This window comes from Antedon mediterranea, chromosome 2 (assembly GCF_964355755.1).
Source record: "Antedon mediterranea chromosome 2, ecAntMedi1.1, whole genome shotgun sequence".
In the NCBI taxonomy this organism is placed as follows: domain Eukaryota; kingdom Metazoa; phylum Echinodermata; class Crinoidea; order Comatulida; family Antedonidae; genus Antedon; species Antedon mediterranea.
The window spans coordinates 22,737,724-22,757,305 of record NC_092671.1 but is presented as its reverse complement, the minus strand read 5'-3'; the positions used below and the strand labels follow the sequence as shown (position 1 = coordinate 22,757,305).

The window sequence follows — 19,582 nt, the reverse complement described above, 5'->3', positions numbered from 1 at the left end:
TGGTATGAAATAGTTTGATAATTCGAAAGTTGGATATCATTGATGCATGCGACTGTGTGTCAGTCTAAATTTTCTGAAACACATTTATTTTAGTTAAAACTTGCCTTCAAATTTAAGGTGATTGCTCTTTTCAATAATGCTTTCAAGTTCTTGGTAAGTGTACCTTCCTATTGGCTTAAAGCCAATAGGATCGAGGCCACAAACCCGCCACTTTCCGTTCATCACCTCCTTGTATTAGGCACCCTATCTTTCCCTGATACTTGTTCTGAAAAAACATCCCAGAGTTTAACAATTTAGAGTGAAGTGTAAATTTATAATAATGAGTGTACATATAAATTATTAATACAGTAATAGTTTGATAAAAACTCTAGATGATTGGTATAGACATAGGATACTTTATTTGTCAAAAATGTAATATTTTTGAAAAGGTAAGATGTTAAAATACATTTAAAATTCTTGTACGAAAATATTTAAAATACATTAAATTAAATATGAAAATTGCAATATTCAAAATACTGTGGATATCGCATTAATAATATAAAATAATTTAAAATACGTTTGACTTGGATAACATTTTTGATTCAAAACATCCTTTATTTTAAAAAATTGTGAACTTACTGAATTTGTTATTTAACAGCTCCTGCACTTCTCGTCTGAGCTTTTTCTTCTTATTTACTTGTGTTGCATTTGGACCTGTATGGATTAAAATCAGATTGTAAGCATAAGTCATGTTACAATTATTATTTAAAAAATCTTTTAGTATTTAACATTCTGTGTTTCATCAATTATTTAGGTAAGTTGAATATCTTGGTTGAAGTTATTTATTTTCATTATTTTATATACCCATAGATATATAATTATTTTACTTACCGTTACTAAACGATAAGAATTTGGTTGTAAGCTGCTCCTGCTCAATGAAATAATTACCCTCCTCTGACCCAAAGGAGAATATTGTGTCGTTGTTTGGATGCAAAATAACAGCAATACACTGGCATCCAAGGTTCACTATTTCTGGTATCTATGTACATTGTCATAAATATAATTATTGTTGGTAATTAGTACACAAAAGAACAGAAATACACATGTCTCGACTGGCCTTATTAACTGTACAAAAGATAATAAAAAATAAAATATTGACTAGGAAAAATATAAAAGTAAAATCAATATTACACTATCTATAAGAAATTATAGCAAATTTTAAATTGCTTGATTAGCAACATTTCATTATAAAACGTATGCATGGTTTGATTTTTCCGTTGTAAATCTGCTACAATGCTTACTTTTGTCAAATTTATTGTGAAGAGGATGAAAGAGGTAATTTCAATTAAAATAATATTAATTTTTTTCCAATTTTAAAGTCCTTATATAAAACTATATTTAAAATGTTGTAAAATGGTGCAGTCAATTCTAAATAAGTTTAACTTGCATTGAAAGAAGTTACACATTTTCAATTTATTGTATATAAACTTGATTTTTGCATCAAATTTAAGTTTGTTATCGATTTGATCATCTAAATGCTTGTATGTTTTAACTTCTGATAACCTTTAATAACAATTTGGGGAAGCAAGTACTTATATTAAAAAGCCAAGCAATGCACATTGCATGAAAATTAATTTTACTAACCTTCTTTTCAATTTCCTTGGTTTTTCGTGAGCAGTGGCAAAGCCAGTCTTGCCCGTTCTTCATAACTGGCAGATTCATTGGACTGTTTTAGTCCCTGCCACTTTTTTAGCCCACTCACACGACAATCGGTATAAGTTCTGCCTTTGTCGAGTTCTAATGAAATACATAAAATATATTAATTTGATATAATATAAGTTTAAACTTTTACGGGTATATCATTTTATCTGGCTCTTTTCTATTGTATGTCCATTTCATGTATGTATTTTGCCAAATCAAATCATACTATTACAATCTATATTCACCTTCCTTTATGTGTTCAGACATGAACAGCTGGTGGCCCGTTTGTTTTCTTATTCTTAACTTTTCCTTGCAGGGACGTTTTTTTCCGGACAATTTTTTTTTGTAGTTGCCAATCCAATCCTATAAGAACATAATATAATATATAGTATTAATTGTTTTCTTTTTGTTCTATTTCAAATTCTAATAATAATCGTTATACTCTATACAAAAAACTAGATACAGCTTGAATATATTATTACAAAACAAACTCAATATTTTATAAACAATTGTAATATATTTTTTTTTATGAAAGTGGAACACACAGATCACCGATTCACCAAACTAAATCAAAGGCTTTTTGGATGAGTTTTGAGCTTTTGGCATGAGTGTTGGTGATTATGTTTGTTGAAACTACAATCAGTTTAAAACAATCAGTAGCAATAAAAAAATAAAAATTACTTATTTAGCCTCTCTATTAAGCATTCCAGAAGAACGATCAACAATAAAAAAAAAGCATTTATTGACATAAATGGCATTAATAATATGATTAAGAGACATATTACATTATAATTATCCTACTTACTTTTACCTGTTCTTCCAACAAACCAGTTTTTTCAACTGCTTTTGCTAGTAACATCTTCTGTCTGTCACTCCTATAACTTGACATACCCTTCTCATATAAAGCAATGAGAACCGATTTGAAGTAGTGTATACACTTTAATTAAAAGACTGCCTAGCTAGGCCTAGTATTTAGTAAGTAGTATTAATATAACCATAGAGTAAAGATTACTCCAGGCATGATATAACTATTTTTTACAAATATATAAATATAAGGCCTACATTGAAAATTGTTCATAATAATAGTGTTTGTCATCAATTCAAGATGACATATACTACAACATGTGCTGCTGCTTTATAGATTGTGTCACAGTGTATTTTAATAGAGAATTTTTAGGGTGTAAAATGAATGGTCGTTTTTATGTATAAATGTCTGAGCCTTGACTCTATAAACCGTTAGGGAATCCGACACGCTATTGCACATGCCCAGAGCAAAGTAATTATAGCTTGCACTAGTGCCACAGACCGGGTGTGTAGAAAGCGACGACCTCGAATTGGACGACCCCAACGACCCGGGCGACCTCGAATTGGACGACCTAGAATTGGACAACCCATAACACGAAACCGATAACCCCTAGCCTAGCCTAGGCCTAAGTGTGGTATAACATCCCGAAGCCGAACATAGCCAAAGATCTTTAAACCATACCTTATAATTATAATACTCGCAAGCAAGCAATTGATTGAAAAAATACAGAAATATCGCCATTTGATACTGAATGTGTCGACACGAACAAACGAACAGATATGGAACGCCAAGAGTGCATCATTAAAACTGCATTCGACATATTAAAAATAAATTAAAAAGAAATAAATATTATACATTACATGGTTAAACCATGGACGTATAATTACATCTCGTCTTCTTATAACGAACACTATAGGCCAACCAAGCAGCGTGTTGCGAAGATGTGCATGGGGAGGGCCATAAGAAAGCTTTACATTTCACACATTGCATTGTATACGGTCAAACCTTACCCGCCGCTGAAAAAGGGGCCATTTTGACCTGGTTTTCGTGTGCTAATCGAGTCGAATGCAGAAGATGGCAGTATCAACCTCCGCTTATCACTCGGCACTCTAGATGCCAAAAATGCGGCCTACAAAACCACGAAACTAATGACTGCCACCATCATAATCCAGTGAGATGTAATGATTGTCATGAATTCGGACATAAAGCCTTTAATGGTTCGCGACCTTTTTTGTGCCAAATGACATTAGATAATTCGCTTAGTAGCCAACGAAATCTGAGTCAGATGACATTTGACAATTCGCATAGCCAACAAGGATGGAGGCGAAACACCTACCAAGACTTGCGTCAAAGATAGGATTCAGCCAACAACAATGTAAGCTTAACCAACTATTTAAGCCCTAAATTTTCAAAAGATCTTAATTTTGTCAAAGATATTAATTATACTACTAGGTCTACAAGTTTAGATTACGAATATGAAACTATTACTACTGATTTACCAACTCAACACAATTCTGTTGCAAACACTAAATTTAAACGTCACAGACGTGGACATGGCAATAGGCCAAGGCGCAAAGTATCATGCGACCAAAATGTAAGCATAAATATTGCGTTTAATAATGTTAATAGACTGCGTCCTAAATTGCATGAAATTTCAAAGTTTTTACACGATTGTAATATACATGTTTTTGGCGTGGCAGAAACATTTCTAAAGGGAAATGTAAATATTGATTATGTCAACGGATTTCGTTGGATTGGTAAAAGTAGGAAAATTAAAGGAGGTTGTGGTATTGGTGCATTCATCTCTGATTGTATAACTGTTCTTGATGATGATGTTTTTAATTCAATGTCTGATGTTTACGAAAGGTTTTGGTTAAAATTATGCTATAATGGTAACCAAAACGAAACGTTATTCGTTGCTGTTGCATATTTCCCTGTTGAAGGTTCTGACAGTAATCTGACTGACGAATTATACAACCAGCTTCTCGCTGAAATTTTACGTATTGAAGATGATAATACTGATCCCAAAATTATTGTGATGTCGGATATGAATGCCAGAATCGGTGGGGATCCTGTTTTAAACTCTAATGGTGTACGGCTATTGAATTTTCGTGACAATTCAAACTTAGCTATTTTAAATTGTAGTGATCATTGTACGGGGAAATTTTAAATGGTTCAGGAATAACTTGCAAAGTACAATTGATTACATGTTATGCTCTAATAGTGTACTCAATTGTGTAAATGAATTTATTATTGATGACGACAGGGTGATGGGTCTTGGGAGTGACCACAATGTCCTTCTCCTTAAATTATATATTAATAATATCTATCATAAAAATATTAATTATCAAAATAGCATAATATGTTGGAATATCCAAAGGAATCAAGATTTTTCTTTGTTTAAGCAACACATTCGGATATTGTTTCGCGAATGGGATGCAGATTCCTTTAATGATGTTAATTGTCTTTGGGATTCATGGAAAAATAACCTTATATTGGCCGCGACAAAGGGTATAGGAATTAAGAAAAATAATGTTAACATTAAATGCAACTCTTGGTTTGATGAAAATGTCGATGCGGCTATTAAAGATAGAAGGGAAGCATCGCGTCTTCATCGTAGATGGGCTAAGGGTCTCGACCCCAATAAGAATGGTGATGATTTATGGAAATCTTACCAAGAGAAACGGTCTTATGCTAAAGAACTGATTAAAACTAAAATAACTGAAATGCGTGTGAATAAGTCTATTGAATTGGCAAACAAAGGTGGACGTAACTGTAGCGATTTTTGGAAACTGTTAAAAGGCAGTAATCGTAACCAGCCTGTTAGTTGTATCAAAAGACCAGATTCTAGTGAAATAGTCTCCGACGAAAAGGAAATGAACCAAATAGCCCTTGATTACTGGCAAACATTAGGTAAAACTAATTTGGCCGAAATTGATGAACGAACTAAACAAATTAATACCTTTATTAATAACATTAGAACCACAAAAAATGCCCACAACGACAATGATGAATTTCTCTCAGATGTTGAATTGAATTTAGATATTGTTGAAACCGCAATTTTAAGGTCAAAGAACAATAAATCACCTGGAATTGACACGATCACTAATGAAATTTTAAAAAATGGTGGTCAATGTTTGAATATGTCAATCCTTTCTTTATTTAATAGAATAATTGCTTTAGAAAAAGTTCCAAATGACTGGAATAAAAGTATTATTGTACCCGTTCATAAAAAGGGGGACCGCAGGGATCTTAATAACTACAGGGGGATTTCTCTTACTCCATGTATCTCGAAAATATTTAACCGAATCATTTCAAACAATATTTCTGACTTTCTGGAAGATAAAAATGTGTTGTCAGAAGTACAGGGAGGGTTTAGACCTTCGCGACGATGTGAGGATCACATATTTACCCTCAAAAGCATAGCTTCCTGTCGTCTGCTTGAAGGGAAAAAAACCTTCATGGCTTTCTTAGATTTTAAAAAAGCATTTGATACGGTTTGGAGGGAAGGAATGCTAATGGCAGCATGGAATATTGGGATTAGAGGTAGGCTATGGAAATTAATCGATAGTTTATATCACGATGTGCAAGGTAAAGTAAGATTTGGTAAAATAGACACTAAATTCTTTAATATTGATGGAGGAGTTAAACAGGGATGTGTTTTATCACCGACTTTGTTTTGTATTCTTATGCACGAGTTTACCAAATTACTCAAAAAACATGATCTAGGTGTTCGTATTTATAATGTATGCATGGGTAGCCTTTTTTGGGCAGACGACGTTGTACTTATGGCAAACAATGAAAATGATCTGAGTGAGATGCTCAATCTAGCATCTAAATTTGCAAAGTCATGGAAATTAAATTTTAATCATGAAAAGTCGAAGGTCCTTATTGTTGGACAGCGCATAAACAATAAGATGTGGAAATTGGGCGATCAATATATTTCTGAGGTTGGTACTTACATATCAAGAAATATTTCAGATCATTTTCACATCGACAAAATCATCAATAAAGGCAATAGAGTCATTGCTTATATTAAGTCAATTATAGACCGATTTGATAATTTTAGTAGAATTTTCTATGGTGACATTCTAAGGAAAACAATTGCTCTTCCTACAATAAATTATGCTTGTTCAGTGTGGGTTAGCCAAAGCAGGAAAGATATTGATAAAATTGAGTCACTTCAATTACAAATGGCGCGGTACATCTTAAAAGCTAGTAGAAATACACCTAAAGAGGCCTTGTATGGGGATTTAGGGTGGGTTCCAATTAAAGTTATTCAAGATATATCTAGAGCCAAATTTATTAATTATGTAATGAACATGGATAAACACCGTTGGCCTAACTTTATGCTTAATACGTGTCTAATTTCAACTACAAATGTAGAACCACGCTATAAACTGATTCCCAGTTTTGCTAAGACGTGTGCGTCTATTAATATGGACATTGACTCAATTTTCGAAACTTCCTACCTTGGCAATGACCCTGATAGTCATTGGGTTAAGAGATTTAAAGAGTTGATGCATGACACAAACATTGCATTTTGGAAAAGTGAAATGCTAAGAAAATCGTCACTTCAGACATACTCTCTTATTAAGTCTAATCCGTGCCTTGAAAAATATTTATTGGATTGTACAGACTTTCTAGGATCTAGCCTCAAATTCAAACTACGTTCTAACACCCTTCCTTTAGGTCACAGGAGTTGTAAGTGGCTTCCTGAATATGATGGTATCTGTAAAATGTGTAAGAATGGTTTAGAGGACATTCAACATTTTCTATTCACATGTAACCAACTCAATGGCATAAGGATTGAAGAATATACCAAATTAGAATATATGTTAATCGATATCAATCATTTAGATGTATGGGAAAATTTTATCTCTGGTGACCTGAACACCAAATTAAATCTTGTATTAGGTGGAACTGATAACTACTATCATTATCAAACTAAATGATTGATATCTATCTCACTAAATGATTGATATCTATCTCATTATAGTGTTAGGTCTACATTGTTGTTGCCCAATTCATTTTATATTGTACAGTTCCTACCTATTCTATATGTTTATTTCTTGTAATTTTGTATTTTTAGGTGTCAGTTCAATGGTATTGTAGTTACTGTAGTTGAATTGTTTTGACATGTTGACCTACGTCGACTTTTTATTGTAATTGTTATTTTCTATATCATGTTTTTTTTTTTTTGTATATTTCTCTTGGATGCACCTTCCATTTGGTCGAGTGCCACTGTTGTAAAAGTGTAATCTCCAAATAAATTATTATTATTATTATTATTATCTGTTCGTTTGTTTGTGTCATGGAGTACTCCATGGTTCGTGTCGACACATTCAGTAGTATCAAATGGCGATATTTCTGTATTTTTTCAATCAATTGGATGATATAACATCCCGAAGCCGAACATAACCAAAGATCTTTAAACCATACCGTATATAATACTCGCAAGCAAGCAATTGATTGAAAAAATACAGAAATATCGCCATTTGAGAGGTATATTCAGAGCGTCATTTCGACGATCAAGCATTCTCTACTTCTACGGAGCGCCATTTATGCCTTTATTTACTTCTGAAATAGAAATAGTACTACGGTAGCTGCTCCAGTGGACCAAATTTAGCACCGGTGGAAAAAAAAGTCACTAATTTTAATACCTTTTCGTATGTTTTTTTTTTGTCTTGTGTGAGTTCTTCTCACGTTTATTTAAATTCTCATTGATGAATATATTATATACATATAAGTACATTTGTGACAATTAAAAGTAAGTGTTTAGAGTAGTTAAAATACCGGTATATTTACATAATAAGATGCCAGAATTCATTATATTAACCATATATTTTCTCATTTAAAATTTTAGATACGATGTTAATTAAAATGTAGAAATGAAAAATGGCGGTAAAATACATGATTAAAATTGTCTTGTTAAACTATCTTATTTGTGATCTTATTTGTGTTCGAGTTTGTGTTCGAGTAGAGAGGCTATAAACTCAGGGGAGGAAAATGTAGTATCCTCCCTTTTCACCAAGATAAGATGGATGGTATGAAAAAAAGAGGAATGCAGTAGGTTGAAAGTTAGTTATTTAGAATGATAGCATGAAATGGTATATTTAATGGAAACCGTAAGGTTAGAGTCCATACACGGTGCAAGTCCAAGATGCAATTTTGGCTCTGTGTGTATGTGAGACGCTTCATACCCGATGTCATCTTAGTACAACTACTACTTACAATTTGTATTTACGGTATAACATATTATAGTAGTATAGAAGTATATATATTGAACAAATACACATACCTATAGATTAAATTGACATGTATACGATATAAAATGATGCAAATATAGAAAGATATATATGTTAAACAAATACCAATACATACAGATTATATTGACATGCTACATGTATTTGAACTATTGTCATCTTAAAAAGGTATACTGTATGTGATGCTTATAAACAGATTTTACGTTGATATGCAGGATTTGTGTCCATTATGATAAGGTAAGAAAGAAAAAGGAATCGATAAAATAATTAAATTATTAACATCAAGTCTTTAGATAGTTTTAATAATTTATCTTTTAGGTTATTCGTCCATTTCTTCTGAGCCTTATGTAAATTATTCATAAATTCATTTGTTAATAAATGCTTTAATTCATAGTAAAATAATCTCCAAATTATTTTTGATTCCTGATTTTGTTTCTTTTCTTTTCTTATTACTAAACACGATTTATAGATGCAAAAAGTAAATATTGAAATAAGTTCATTTACAGTTTTCGTTTCCGATCCTTTAACAATATTACGCCAGGTTATATCAATCTTTTGTACAAAACAGTTTGAGATCAAAAACTTAAATACAATCCATATGGGTTTAATCTTATTACATGAAAATAACAAATGTTTTTCATTTTCAATTTCACTATTACATCTTTCACATATGTCATTTATTGAAAGTTTCCAAATTTTTAACTTACTTTTACACGCAAGAATACGATGTAGTAGTTTGAAATTGAATTGCGCGACTTTTGTGATATGTGTCATAGAAAACACATTGTTATACCATACGGTATCCCATGCAAAAGTGTAATTTTGAAATTCTATCTCCCATTTTTCTTGTGCTATAGGAGTTGATATTATATTTTCCACAAATAAATTATAAAATAGTTTTGCATTAAGTTGTTTTGTATGAAGCCAAAAGCAATCGGTGTTTGTTTGATTATTTACATGTTCACCATTCAAAATAATTTCCTTCCATGATTGTGGTATAGCATTCATTAGCCCTATATATTCAATTAATCCATTTTGTTTCTGTGATAGTAATGGTAACACTTCATTCATTGGTAATAATATATTCTCCTTAATTATGTCATTCATTGTTCTAAAGCCTGCATCAAGCCAAACTTTGAAATAGATTGACTTTCCATTTAACTGTATACATTTATTTTCCCACAATTGTTGGTTTTTAACGTCTTCAATGTTTTGTGGGTCAGACCAGTTAAAGTTGTTAATATTAACTATAGCAATTAACATTTCTCTATAGAAAACAAGCAATAGTTTTAGATCAGAATGCTCTTCATTGTTAATTTGAGTGATATTAACAGTATACTTAATAGGGTGCATAAAATAACCCGGTATACATTTCCATTTTCCTGGATCTGGGCTAAGGAGTCGCTTAACCCAGTTTAACTTCAATGCTTTGACTTTTGCATTCAAATTAATCATATTTAAACCACCTTTATCGGTTTTTCTATTGAGTGTGGTTCTTTTAATCTTTTCTCGTCTACCACTCCACATAAAACTATATATTATCTTTTCCACCTTGGGCAAGATATATTTTGGTACGGTTATAATGCTAGCATTGTATATTAGTTTAGATATGGCTAGGGTTTTAATTATAATAATTTTTCCAAAGAACGTAAGATTTCTTCTTTTCCATAATCTTAAGATATTTTCTAAAGAAATAATCTTATCGTCCCAGTTTTTCTTTTCACATAATTTGTTATCGTATCCAACATAAATTCCTAGAAACTTTACAGGTTTCTTTGTCCATGCAATATTACATGGTTCTGACATATTATGTTTACTCGCACCAATCCACATACCATTTGTTTTTCCTTTGTTCAATCTTAAACCTGATATTCTACAGAATAGCTCAATCTCATGTAAAAAGCAGATTAACGATTCTTTATCTTTTGTAAAGATGATAGTATCGTCTGCAAGCTGAGCTATCTTAACAGTACATTCTTCATCATTTATTTTTGGCAATTCAATTCCTTTACATAGGGGATTGTTCCGTATGTTACAGGCCATCAATTCAACTACCAATATAAATAACAAGGCCGATAAAGGACACCCTTGTCTTATTCCACGTTCCATATTAATGCTTTCCGACATCCAACCATTATTTACCATTATACTTTCTGTATCAGTATATATTACTTTAATCCATTTAATAAAAGAAGGACCAAATCTAAATTTTGTTAGGGTTTTTAACATTAAATTTCTGTTTACCGAATCAAACGCTTTTGCAAAATCGAGGAAAATTAAGGCGCCGGGTTTGTTTTTGATATTAGTAAAATAAAGTATATCTTCTACAAGTCTTATGTTTTCACCACCAAATCTTCCAGTAATGTAACCTTTTTGATCAGAATGTATAATAGTTGATATTACTTTTTGTAATCTGATTGATAGAACATGAGCTAATATCTTATAATCTACATTAATGAGTGTGATAGGTCGCCAGTTTTCTAACTTCTCTCTTTGTCCACTTTTGAAAAGTAATTGAATTATACCTCTCCTTTGTGAATTTGAAAGTATGTTGTGATAATTATAGTTCAGAGCTGTACACAGCATTTCTTTTATATGGTCCCAAAACTTTCTGTAAAATTCAACACTCAAGCCATCAGATCCTGGGCTTTTATTAAGGTGCATTTTTAAAACAGCATTTGTGCATTCATCAACTGATAATAATCCCTCACATTTAGTATAGTCATCAATTGAAAGTTTGCTTACATTTGATCTATGTAAGTACTCATTAATTTTATGATCAGGGATATTTTTTTTTGCATATAGCTGTCTGAAGAAACTTACTTCTTCCTTTATAATTTCAGATGTGTCTGATGTGTATTTTCCATTACTTTTTAATACTGAAGTAATGTGTTTTCTTTTTGCGTTGGATTTTTCTAATCCTAAAAAGAATTTAGTGTTTTTTTCTCCCTTTTCAAACCAGTCCAATCGGGATCTAATTTGGGCACCGTGTGCTTCAATTGAATATATATCATTAAGCTCTTTCTGGATGTTGCTTAATTGGATATTTGTTTCATCATCATATGCAATATCAAGTTTATTTGTTAATTCTTTGACTTTTTTGAACAATTCTTCTTTATTAACTTGTCTTTTTTGTTTCTTTTGTTTACAATATGTGCTAGAAAATGTTTTGATCTTAACTTTTAGGTATTCCCAGAGGAGGTCCGGGCTAAGATTATTTTCATTATTTTTTACATTTGTAATTATTCTGATTATGTTTACATTGTAATCATTATCATTTAAAATGCTGTTATTAATTTTCCAAAGTCCAGGACCTTTTTCTGCTTGGTGGTTTACAATTTTAAGAGAGATTGCTTGATGATCAGAACAGATAGATGGTCTAATGTCGCAAGACACAATTTCACCGGTTTTATAGAGGGCGTTCGAATGTTAATACACTGTGCTCAAGTGGACCCAATTTGGAGCCTTGGGAGCATAGTGATATAAAATGAAAATAAGTCAATGAATTTTAATATTTCGTATGTTAATACACTGTGCTCAAGTGGACCCAATTTGGAGCCAGTGGAGCACAGTGATATAAAATAGAAATAAGTCACTGAATTTTAATATCTTTTCGTATGTTAATACACTGTGCTCAAGTGGACCTAATTAATTGGAGCCAGTGGAGCACAGTGATATAAAATAGAAAAAAGTCACTGAATTTTAATATTTTTTCGTATGTTAATACACTGTGCTCAAGTGGACCCAATTTGGAGCCAGTGGAGCACAGTGATATAAAATAGAAAAAAGTCACTGAATTTTAATATTTTTTCGTATGTTAATACACTGTGCTCAAGTGGACCCAATTTGGAGCCAGTGGAGCACAGTGATATAAAATAGAAATAAGTCACTGAATGTTAATATCTTTTCGTATGTTAATACACTGTGCTCAAGTGGACCTAATTTGGCGCGCGCGCCAGTGAGCACAGTGATATAAAATAGAAAAAAGTCACTAAATTATAATATCTTTTCGTATTTTAATACACTGTGCTCAAGTGGACCCAATTTGGCACCAATGGGAGCACAGGGAAAAAGTCACATACAAAAACATCGAGAAAAAATACTTCTGGAATTTAAAAATATTTCAAACTTGGTATATTTGTTCAATATCGGTTACTCCATCCGTAAACCAAAAGAAAAAATAGTTTCAAGCCACATCAGTGATTTTAATAACTTGCGTAAGATAATACTTATGAAAAAACATACAATTCCGACACATATATTAAACTCTAATAATGATTTTTACAACAAAAAACGGTTAGGAATTCGATTTTTCCCTGTAAATTGAGCAACTAAAATAAAAAATATACCAAGAAATATATATTGAATTCGAGGTGTATTTTTTTTTACAAAAGAAATGTTCGTATGTTAATACACTGTGCTCCAGTTGATCCAATTTGGCACCAATTGGAGCACAGGGAAATAGTCACATACAAAAACATCGAGAAAGAATACTTCTGGATTTCAAAAATATTTCAAACTTGGTATATATGTTCAATATCGGTTACTCCATCTGTAAAGCAAAAGAAAAAATAGTTTCAAGCCATATCAGTGATTTTAGTAATTTTCGTTCGTTTAAAATGTATATTTATGATAGAACATAGAATTCCAACACATTTTTTAAACTTTAAATTTTGATCGTCATCAAATAATTGTCCTACACATTTTAAATTTGGTAGTATAGCCTACGTTCAATAGGTTACTACACGTTCAATAATGTTACTACATAATTCATATTTTTAACATATGTCTTTTTTTTAATCGCTAAAGTTTAAAAAAATGTGTTGGAATTTTATGTTCTTTCATAAGTATTTATCTTAGACAAACACAAGTTATTAAAATCACTGATGTGGCTTGAAACTAATTTTTCTTTTGCATTACGGATGGAGTAACCGATATTGAACTTATATACCAAGTTTGAAATATTTTTGAATTCGATAAATAAAGTTTTTGTATGTGACTATTTCCCTTTGCTCCACTGGCGCCAAATTGGATCCACTGGAGCACAGTGTATTAACATACGAACATTTCTTTTGTAAAAAAAAAATACTCCTTGATTTCAATATATATTTCTTGGTATATTTTAAATTTAAGTTGCTCAATATTGAGAGACCATGTAAAATTGCACAACGTATTATTAAAGCTGATCTAACGCCTTGTTCATTTATCTATGAAAAGAGTATTCTAAAAAAAGTAAACAATATTATGAAAGACCCCACTCATCCGTTACATTACTGTTATAACTTAAATAGATCAGGCATTAGGCTACGACCTCCAAGAGCAAATCTTTGTAGAACTAGAAAATCCTTCGTTGTAAATAGCATTCATATTTTTAATTCTAATGTAAGACGTTAATGCAATTTTTAATAGTTTTACATTTTTAACAGTATTTTTAACTTTTTATCTTGTATTTTTAATCTGTTATAATACTGCACGTTTTATAATTTTTGCAATACTGTTGTTTTAATCTACCAAGCAAAGTGAATTTCTATTTTTATGGACAAATAAAAATTTCTTGAATCTTGAATCTTGAATCAATTTACAGGGAAAAATCGAATTCCTAACCGTTTTTTTTTGTTATTAGAGTTTAACATATTATGTGTCGGATATGTTTTTTCATAAGTATTATCTTAATCGAACGCAAGTTATTAAAATCACTGATGTGGCTTGAAACTATTTTTTCTTTTGGTTTACGGATGGAGTAACCAATATTCAACATATATACCAAGTTTGAAATATTTTTTAATTCCAGAAGTATTTTTTCTCGATGTTTTTGTATGTGACTATTTCCCTGTGCTCCCATTGGTGCCAAATTGGGTCCACTTGAGCGCTGTGTATTAACATACAAAAAAGATATTAACATTTAGTGACTTTTTTCTATGTTATATTACTGTGCTCACTGGCGCGCGCGCCAAATTGGGTTCACGTAAGCACAGTGTATTAACATACGAAAAGATATTAAAATTCAGTGACTTATTTCTATTTTATATCACAGTGCTCCCCTGGCTCCAAATCGGGTCCACTTGAGCATAGTGTATATTAAATTCGAAAAGATATTAAAATTCAGTGACTTTTTCCATTTTATATCACTGTGCTCCACTGGCGCCAAATTGGGTCCACTTGAGCACAGTGTATTAACATACAAAAATATATTAACATTCAATGACTTATTTCTATTTTATATCACTGTGCTCTCCTGGCGCCAAATTTGGTCCACTTGAGCACAGTGTATTAACATACGAAAAAATATTAAAATGCAGTGACTTTTTTCTATTTTATATCACTGTGCTCCACTGGCTCCAAATTGGGTCCACTTGAGCACAGTGTATTAACATACGAAAAGATATTAAAATTCAGTGACTTTTTTCTATTTTATATCACTGTGCTCCCCTGGCTCCAAATTGTGTCCACTTGAGCACAGTGTATTAATACGAAAAGATATTAAAATGTAGTGACTTATTTCTATTTTATATCACTGTGCTCCACTAGTGCTAAATTTGGTCCACTGATGCAGCTACCGTAGTACTATTTCTATTTCGTAAGTAAATAAAGGCATAAATGGCGCTCCGTAGAAGTAGAGAATGCTCGATCGTCGAAATGACGCTCTGAATATACCTCCATTTGATACTGAATGTGTCGACACGAACAAACGAACAGATATGGAACGCCAAGAGTGCATCATTAAAACTGCATTCGACTCGATTAGCACACGAAATAGCGGCAGCGGCAGGTAAGGTTTGACGGTTTGACCATGGAGGTATAAAAATACCTCCATGGTTTGACCGTATACAATGCATGTGTGAAATGTAAAGCTTTCTTATGGCCCTCCCCATGCAGGATTAGTCCAAGTTGAGCCGCCGACAAGTTGAGGCGCCGCCAGAAAAACGTTATTTTCTATGAAACGCCAAATGCTTACTTTCGCCGGTGCTCGTTTCTATTTAATAGAAGTTCTATTTATATTAATTATTAGATATAACGATGTATATTCCAAAGTTTATATATCACGGTTTTTAGTATATATTATTAAATATTATAATTAAAGAGAAATAATTATGAATATCTGACTTGTAGATTCCAAAATATAAGGCCTAAAACATGACCGAAAATGATCGTTTTTAGCCAAAAATGACGTAAACATGTTGCCCCCTCAGGCGGCAGTTGATGTAAAATAATTGCATAAAATCACCGTTTTTTAGTAAAATATTTTGTGTATTAACATTGTAAAATTCAATAAAATATGATATTAAAAGATAGTAAATAAAAAATAATAATTATTTAACCTCATTCGAAGAATATCAATACTCTATTAGTCCTGAGAGACAACGTGATTTTACGTGGTAGGCATACACGCGAGAAAAATATTATGGAGTGCACTGCATTTTTACCTTGAAAGATTAAAAACAATTAAATTATTAAATATGACTACTTTCCTTTGCTGTTTCAAACCAACAAAATTGTAGTATGTAATTATTATTTATTTTCATGACACAATAAACCTAAAGACCATGAACTTATGTAGGGCCTACTAGGACGCGATTTTTTTTTTCGTACATAAGTTGGGGACCCCTCATGAAACGTCACAAAATAAACATGAATAATTCATCAGTTAAATTTGTTGTTCCGTGTGCACCCAACCGTATAGCAACAAGAAGTGATTACACAAGTGCGATACGATCTAAGGGCCCGTTCGGACGGGACTGAAACTACCGTGTACTTCCAACTGTGAGGTCGCGTGTGGCAATTAACTTACGCCTCTGGCTATAAAAAATTAGAAAACCATCTGGACGAAAAATCCACCAACTTTACTGGTTATTTCAATCCCATTCCAATTACACGCTGCCTCGGGGTATAATTAATCAAGCGTTAACGGGGTCATGTCAAATCGCGACCTCAAATAAGCTTTCTGATTGTTTAACAATTATTGTTTAAAATGTTCTTTTTCGTTAATGCGAATGTATATCTATTGTTTTGTAAAATTATATATAAATAATCAACTCGTTGGTTTTTTTCCGGTGACCTGAACTTGCGAATCGGTGGCTCAATGTACATGTAACGGCAGGGAGTTCTGTATTGTGGTAGCCTGGTGTCTGTGAATTACCACATCAACCGTTCGGCTCGCACGATAAGAGGGGTACAGTGCGTGTTAAATGGAATTTTTACAACAATAGTTCGGCTCGCACGATGAATACACGTGGTAATTTTTACAAGAGGGGTACAGTGCGTGTACATTAAATGGAATTTTCACAACAATAGTTCGGCTCGCACGATAAATACACGTGGTGATTTTTAAAAGAGGGGTACAGTGCGTGTACATTAAATGGAATTTCCACAACAATAGTTCGGCTCGCACGATAAATACACGTGGTGATTTTTACAAGAGGGGTACAGTGCGTGTACATTAAATGGAATTTCCACAACAATAGTTCGGCTCGCACGATAAATACACGTGGTCAACAAACAACATACGTTAGCAGGATTTTCGATCATTATTTATTTAAAAAGTAAATTGTATTCGATGTATTATAAATATATAGGTCTGGTTGTCGATTGAAAAATAATAATCGAACGATTCGCGCGCGAAACGACATGCAATATCCAGTTGAATTTGTCAACACGCCATGTCAATTGATATGGGTCGACGCACAGAGGGCGCTTTTTGACCTAAGAATTCCGATCTTAATTGGTTTCGTGTCAGCTTACCGGTACTTTGTTTATTCGTACGAACGTCGTATGGGTTTTACCCCAAGGGTAAAAACCAAATAAACGTGTATTTCAATCGCCGTACGGTAAGTCAATTCACGTGATTGCCTTCGCGCACTCTTCTTCACACAAAATGTGTCAAGCCGAGGCTAATCGACAGCTAGGCAAGACATTAAACTAAGTAGTAATTCATTGGACATAGCCCAAAGAAAGCTTAGACCCACAAGAATAAAGAATGTGTATAATTTGTGTACTGTATTTTTTTAATTCTGCTATTTTATTATCAAACAACAATATATGCATGTACTCAAAGGAACTTTAAAAATGCGCGTATATGAACACATGAGATGGGAAGATTTGACCCACGAGAATAAAAAATGTATTTTTGTGTAATGTTTATTGTTTAATTTTGCTGACTTATTACTCGGATTGTGTCATTCCAAAGATAGTGTAACTATCTTTGGTCATACCTAACACACACACGTCACACACACCCACACAGCTACTACTAGAATAGACATGGGTTTAGAGACTAATAATTAGAAACTATAATTTTAACACGTAATTCTTTAGTAATAAATTATATTAAAAACACCATAAACTAAAGGCTGATTATTTCGACAATCCACACAAAACGCCGCTATTCTTCTATAAAATCGCACGCCGCAACAACAGCGGAGATAGGCCTAGAATCGTACCGCACTTGTGTAATCACTTCTTGTCGTTACTAGGACACCACTCTATCACTACGCGAAATGTCGTAAAAGACGCACTGGCCGTTTCATAGAAATTACCGGCGGCTCAACTTGTCGGCGGCCCAACCGGTCATATCCCCCCATGCACATGTTACGCTGCTTGGTAGGCCTATAGTGTTCGTTATAAGAAGACGAGATGTAATTATACGTCCATGGTTTAACCATGTATTGTATAATATTTATTTCTTTTTAATTTATTTTTAATATGTCGAATGCAGTTTTAATGATGCACTATTGGCGTTCCATATCTTTTCGTTTGTTCGTGTCGACACAAATCAGTATCAAATGGCGATATTTCTGTATTTTTTCAATCAATTGCTTGCTTGCGAGTATTATATAATAAGGTATAGTTTAAAGATCTTTGGCTATGTTCGGCTTCGGGATGTTATACCACACTTAGGCCTGGGCTAGGCTAGGCTATAGGGGTCGTCGGTTTCGTGTTATGGGTCGTTCAATTCGAGGTCGTTCAATTCGAGGTCGCCCGGGTCGTTGGGGTCGTCCAATTCGAGGTCGTCGCTTTCTACACACCCGTCGTTGGTGCGACTTTTTGAGATGAGGCGACTTTGTTTTGGGGAGACCTTGTTGTGGGGCGACTTTGCGCGATGGGGCGACTTTGCGTAGGGGCGACTTGACTAGCATCCATATCTAGCATCCGGCATGGGTACGGGTTGACCTGTATCCATATATATCATCATCCCACCTCTGCGTGTGTGTAAAACACGTCTGTAAAATCATCGATTGATTTGTTACTTTTTATGTGATTGACCTTCATAAAAGTACACTAGGCCTACGCTTAATTCTAAGGTGTGGTATTCACGAAAATTAAACGAAACTAGCCTAGCCTAGGGTCTAGGGCCAGGCCTTAATAGTTAGGCCTAGGCCTGTAGGCCGGCCTAGCCGCTAGGCTGGCTAGCCTACTCCTAGTAGGACCTAGGCCTATTATATAATAATAGCTAAGGCAGACCCAAGGGCGCTATTATATAATAATAGCTAGGCAGACCTAGTAGTTAGACTAGGCTAGGCCTAGCGTGACTAGCCTAGGCCTAGCCTAGGCCTAGTTAGGTGCCTAACTAGGCCGGTAAATAAATACTAATTAAATTAGACCTCAACTAAGGAAAGACATTCTTTTATTAGAAAAAGTTCAGAGGAGAGCAACTAGGCTACCACCTAGTTTGCATGGCATGCCCTATGCAGATAGGTTAAAAGTTTTTGATTTAACAACCTTAGTCCTTAGAAGAAAGACGACATAGAGGGGACATGATTCAAACATATAATTTTCTTTCCAACAAAGAGGCTATTGATACAGTAGTGATTTGCTTTTTCAAAAGTCTGAATAA

General features: G+C 33.1%; 1 protein-coding gene and 1 long non-coding RNA gene across 5 annotated transcripts in view; one reads left to right on the top strand and one right to left on the bottom strand.

Moving 5' to 3' along the window:
• Positions 1-241: 241 nt before the first annotated feature.
• On the bottom strand, positions 242-919 carry LOC140040523 (uncharacterized). The gene is made up of 3 exons (XR_011842728.1): positions 871-919; positions 619-693; positions 242-265 (listed from the first exon to the last, which is right to left on the bottom strand). It is a non-coding gene; the product is annotated as an uncharacterized lncRNA (long non-coding RNA).
• A 15,553-nt stretch (positions 920-16,472) lies between these two features.
• The window catches only part of LOC140040729 (WD repeat, SAM and U-box domain-containing protein 1-like), a 183,710-nt gene continuing 180,600 nt past the window's right edge, over positions 16,473-19,582 (top strand). For 2 of the 4 annotated variants that reach the window (XM_072086881.1, XM_072086878.1), the window contains exon 1: positions 18,516-18,589. In XM_072086881.1, the coding sequence (XP_071942982.1) occupies positions 18,531-18,589 (59 nt within the window). In that variant the 5' untranslated portion in view covers positions 18,516-18,530. The other 2 variants (XM_072086879.1, XM_072086880.1) reach the window with 2 other exon arrangements.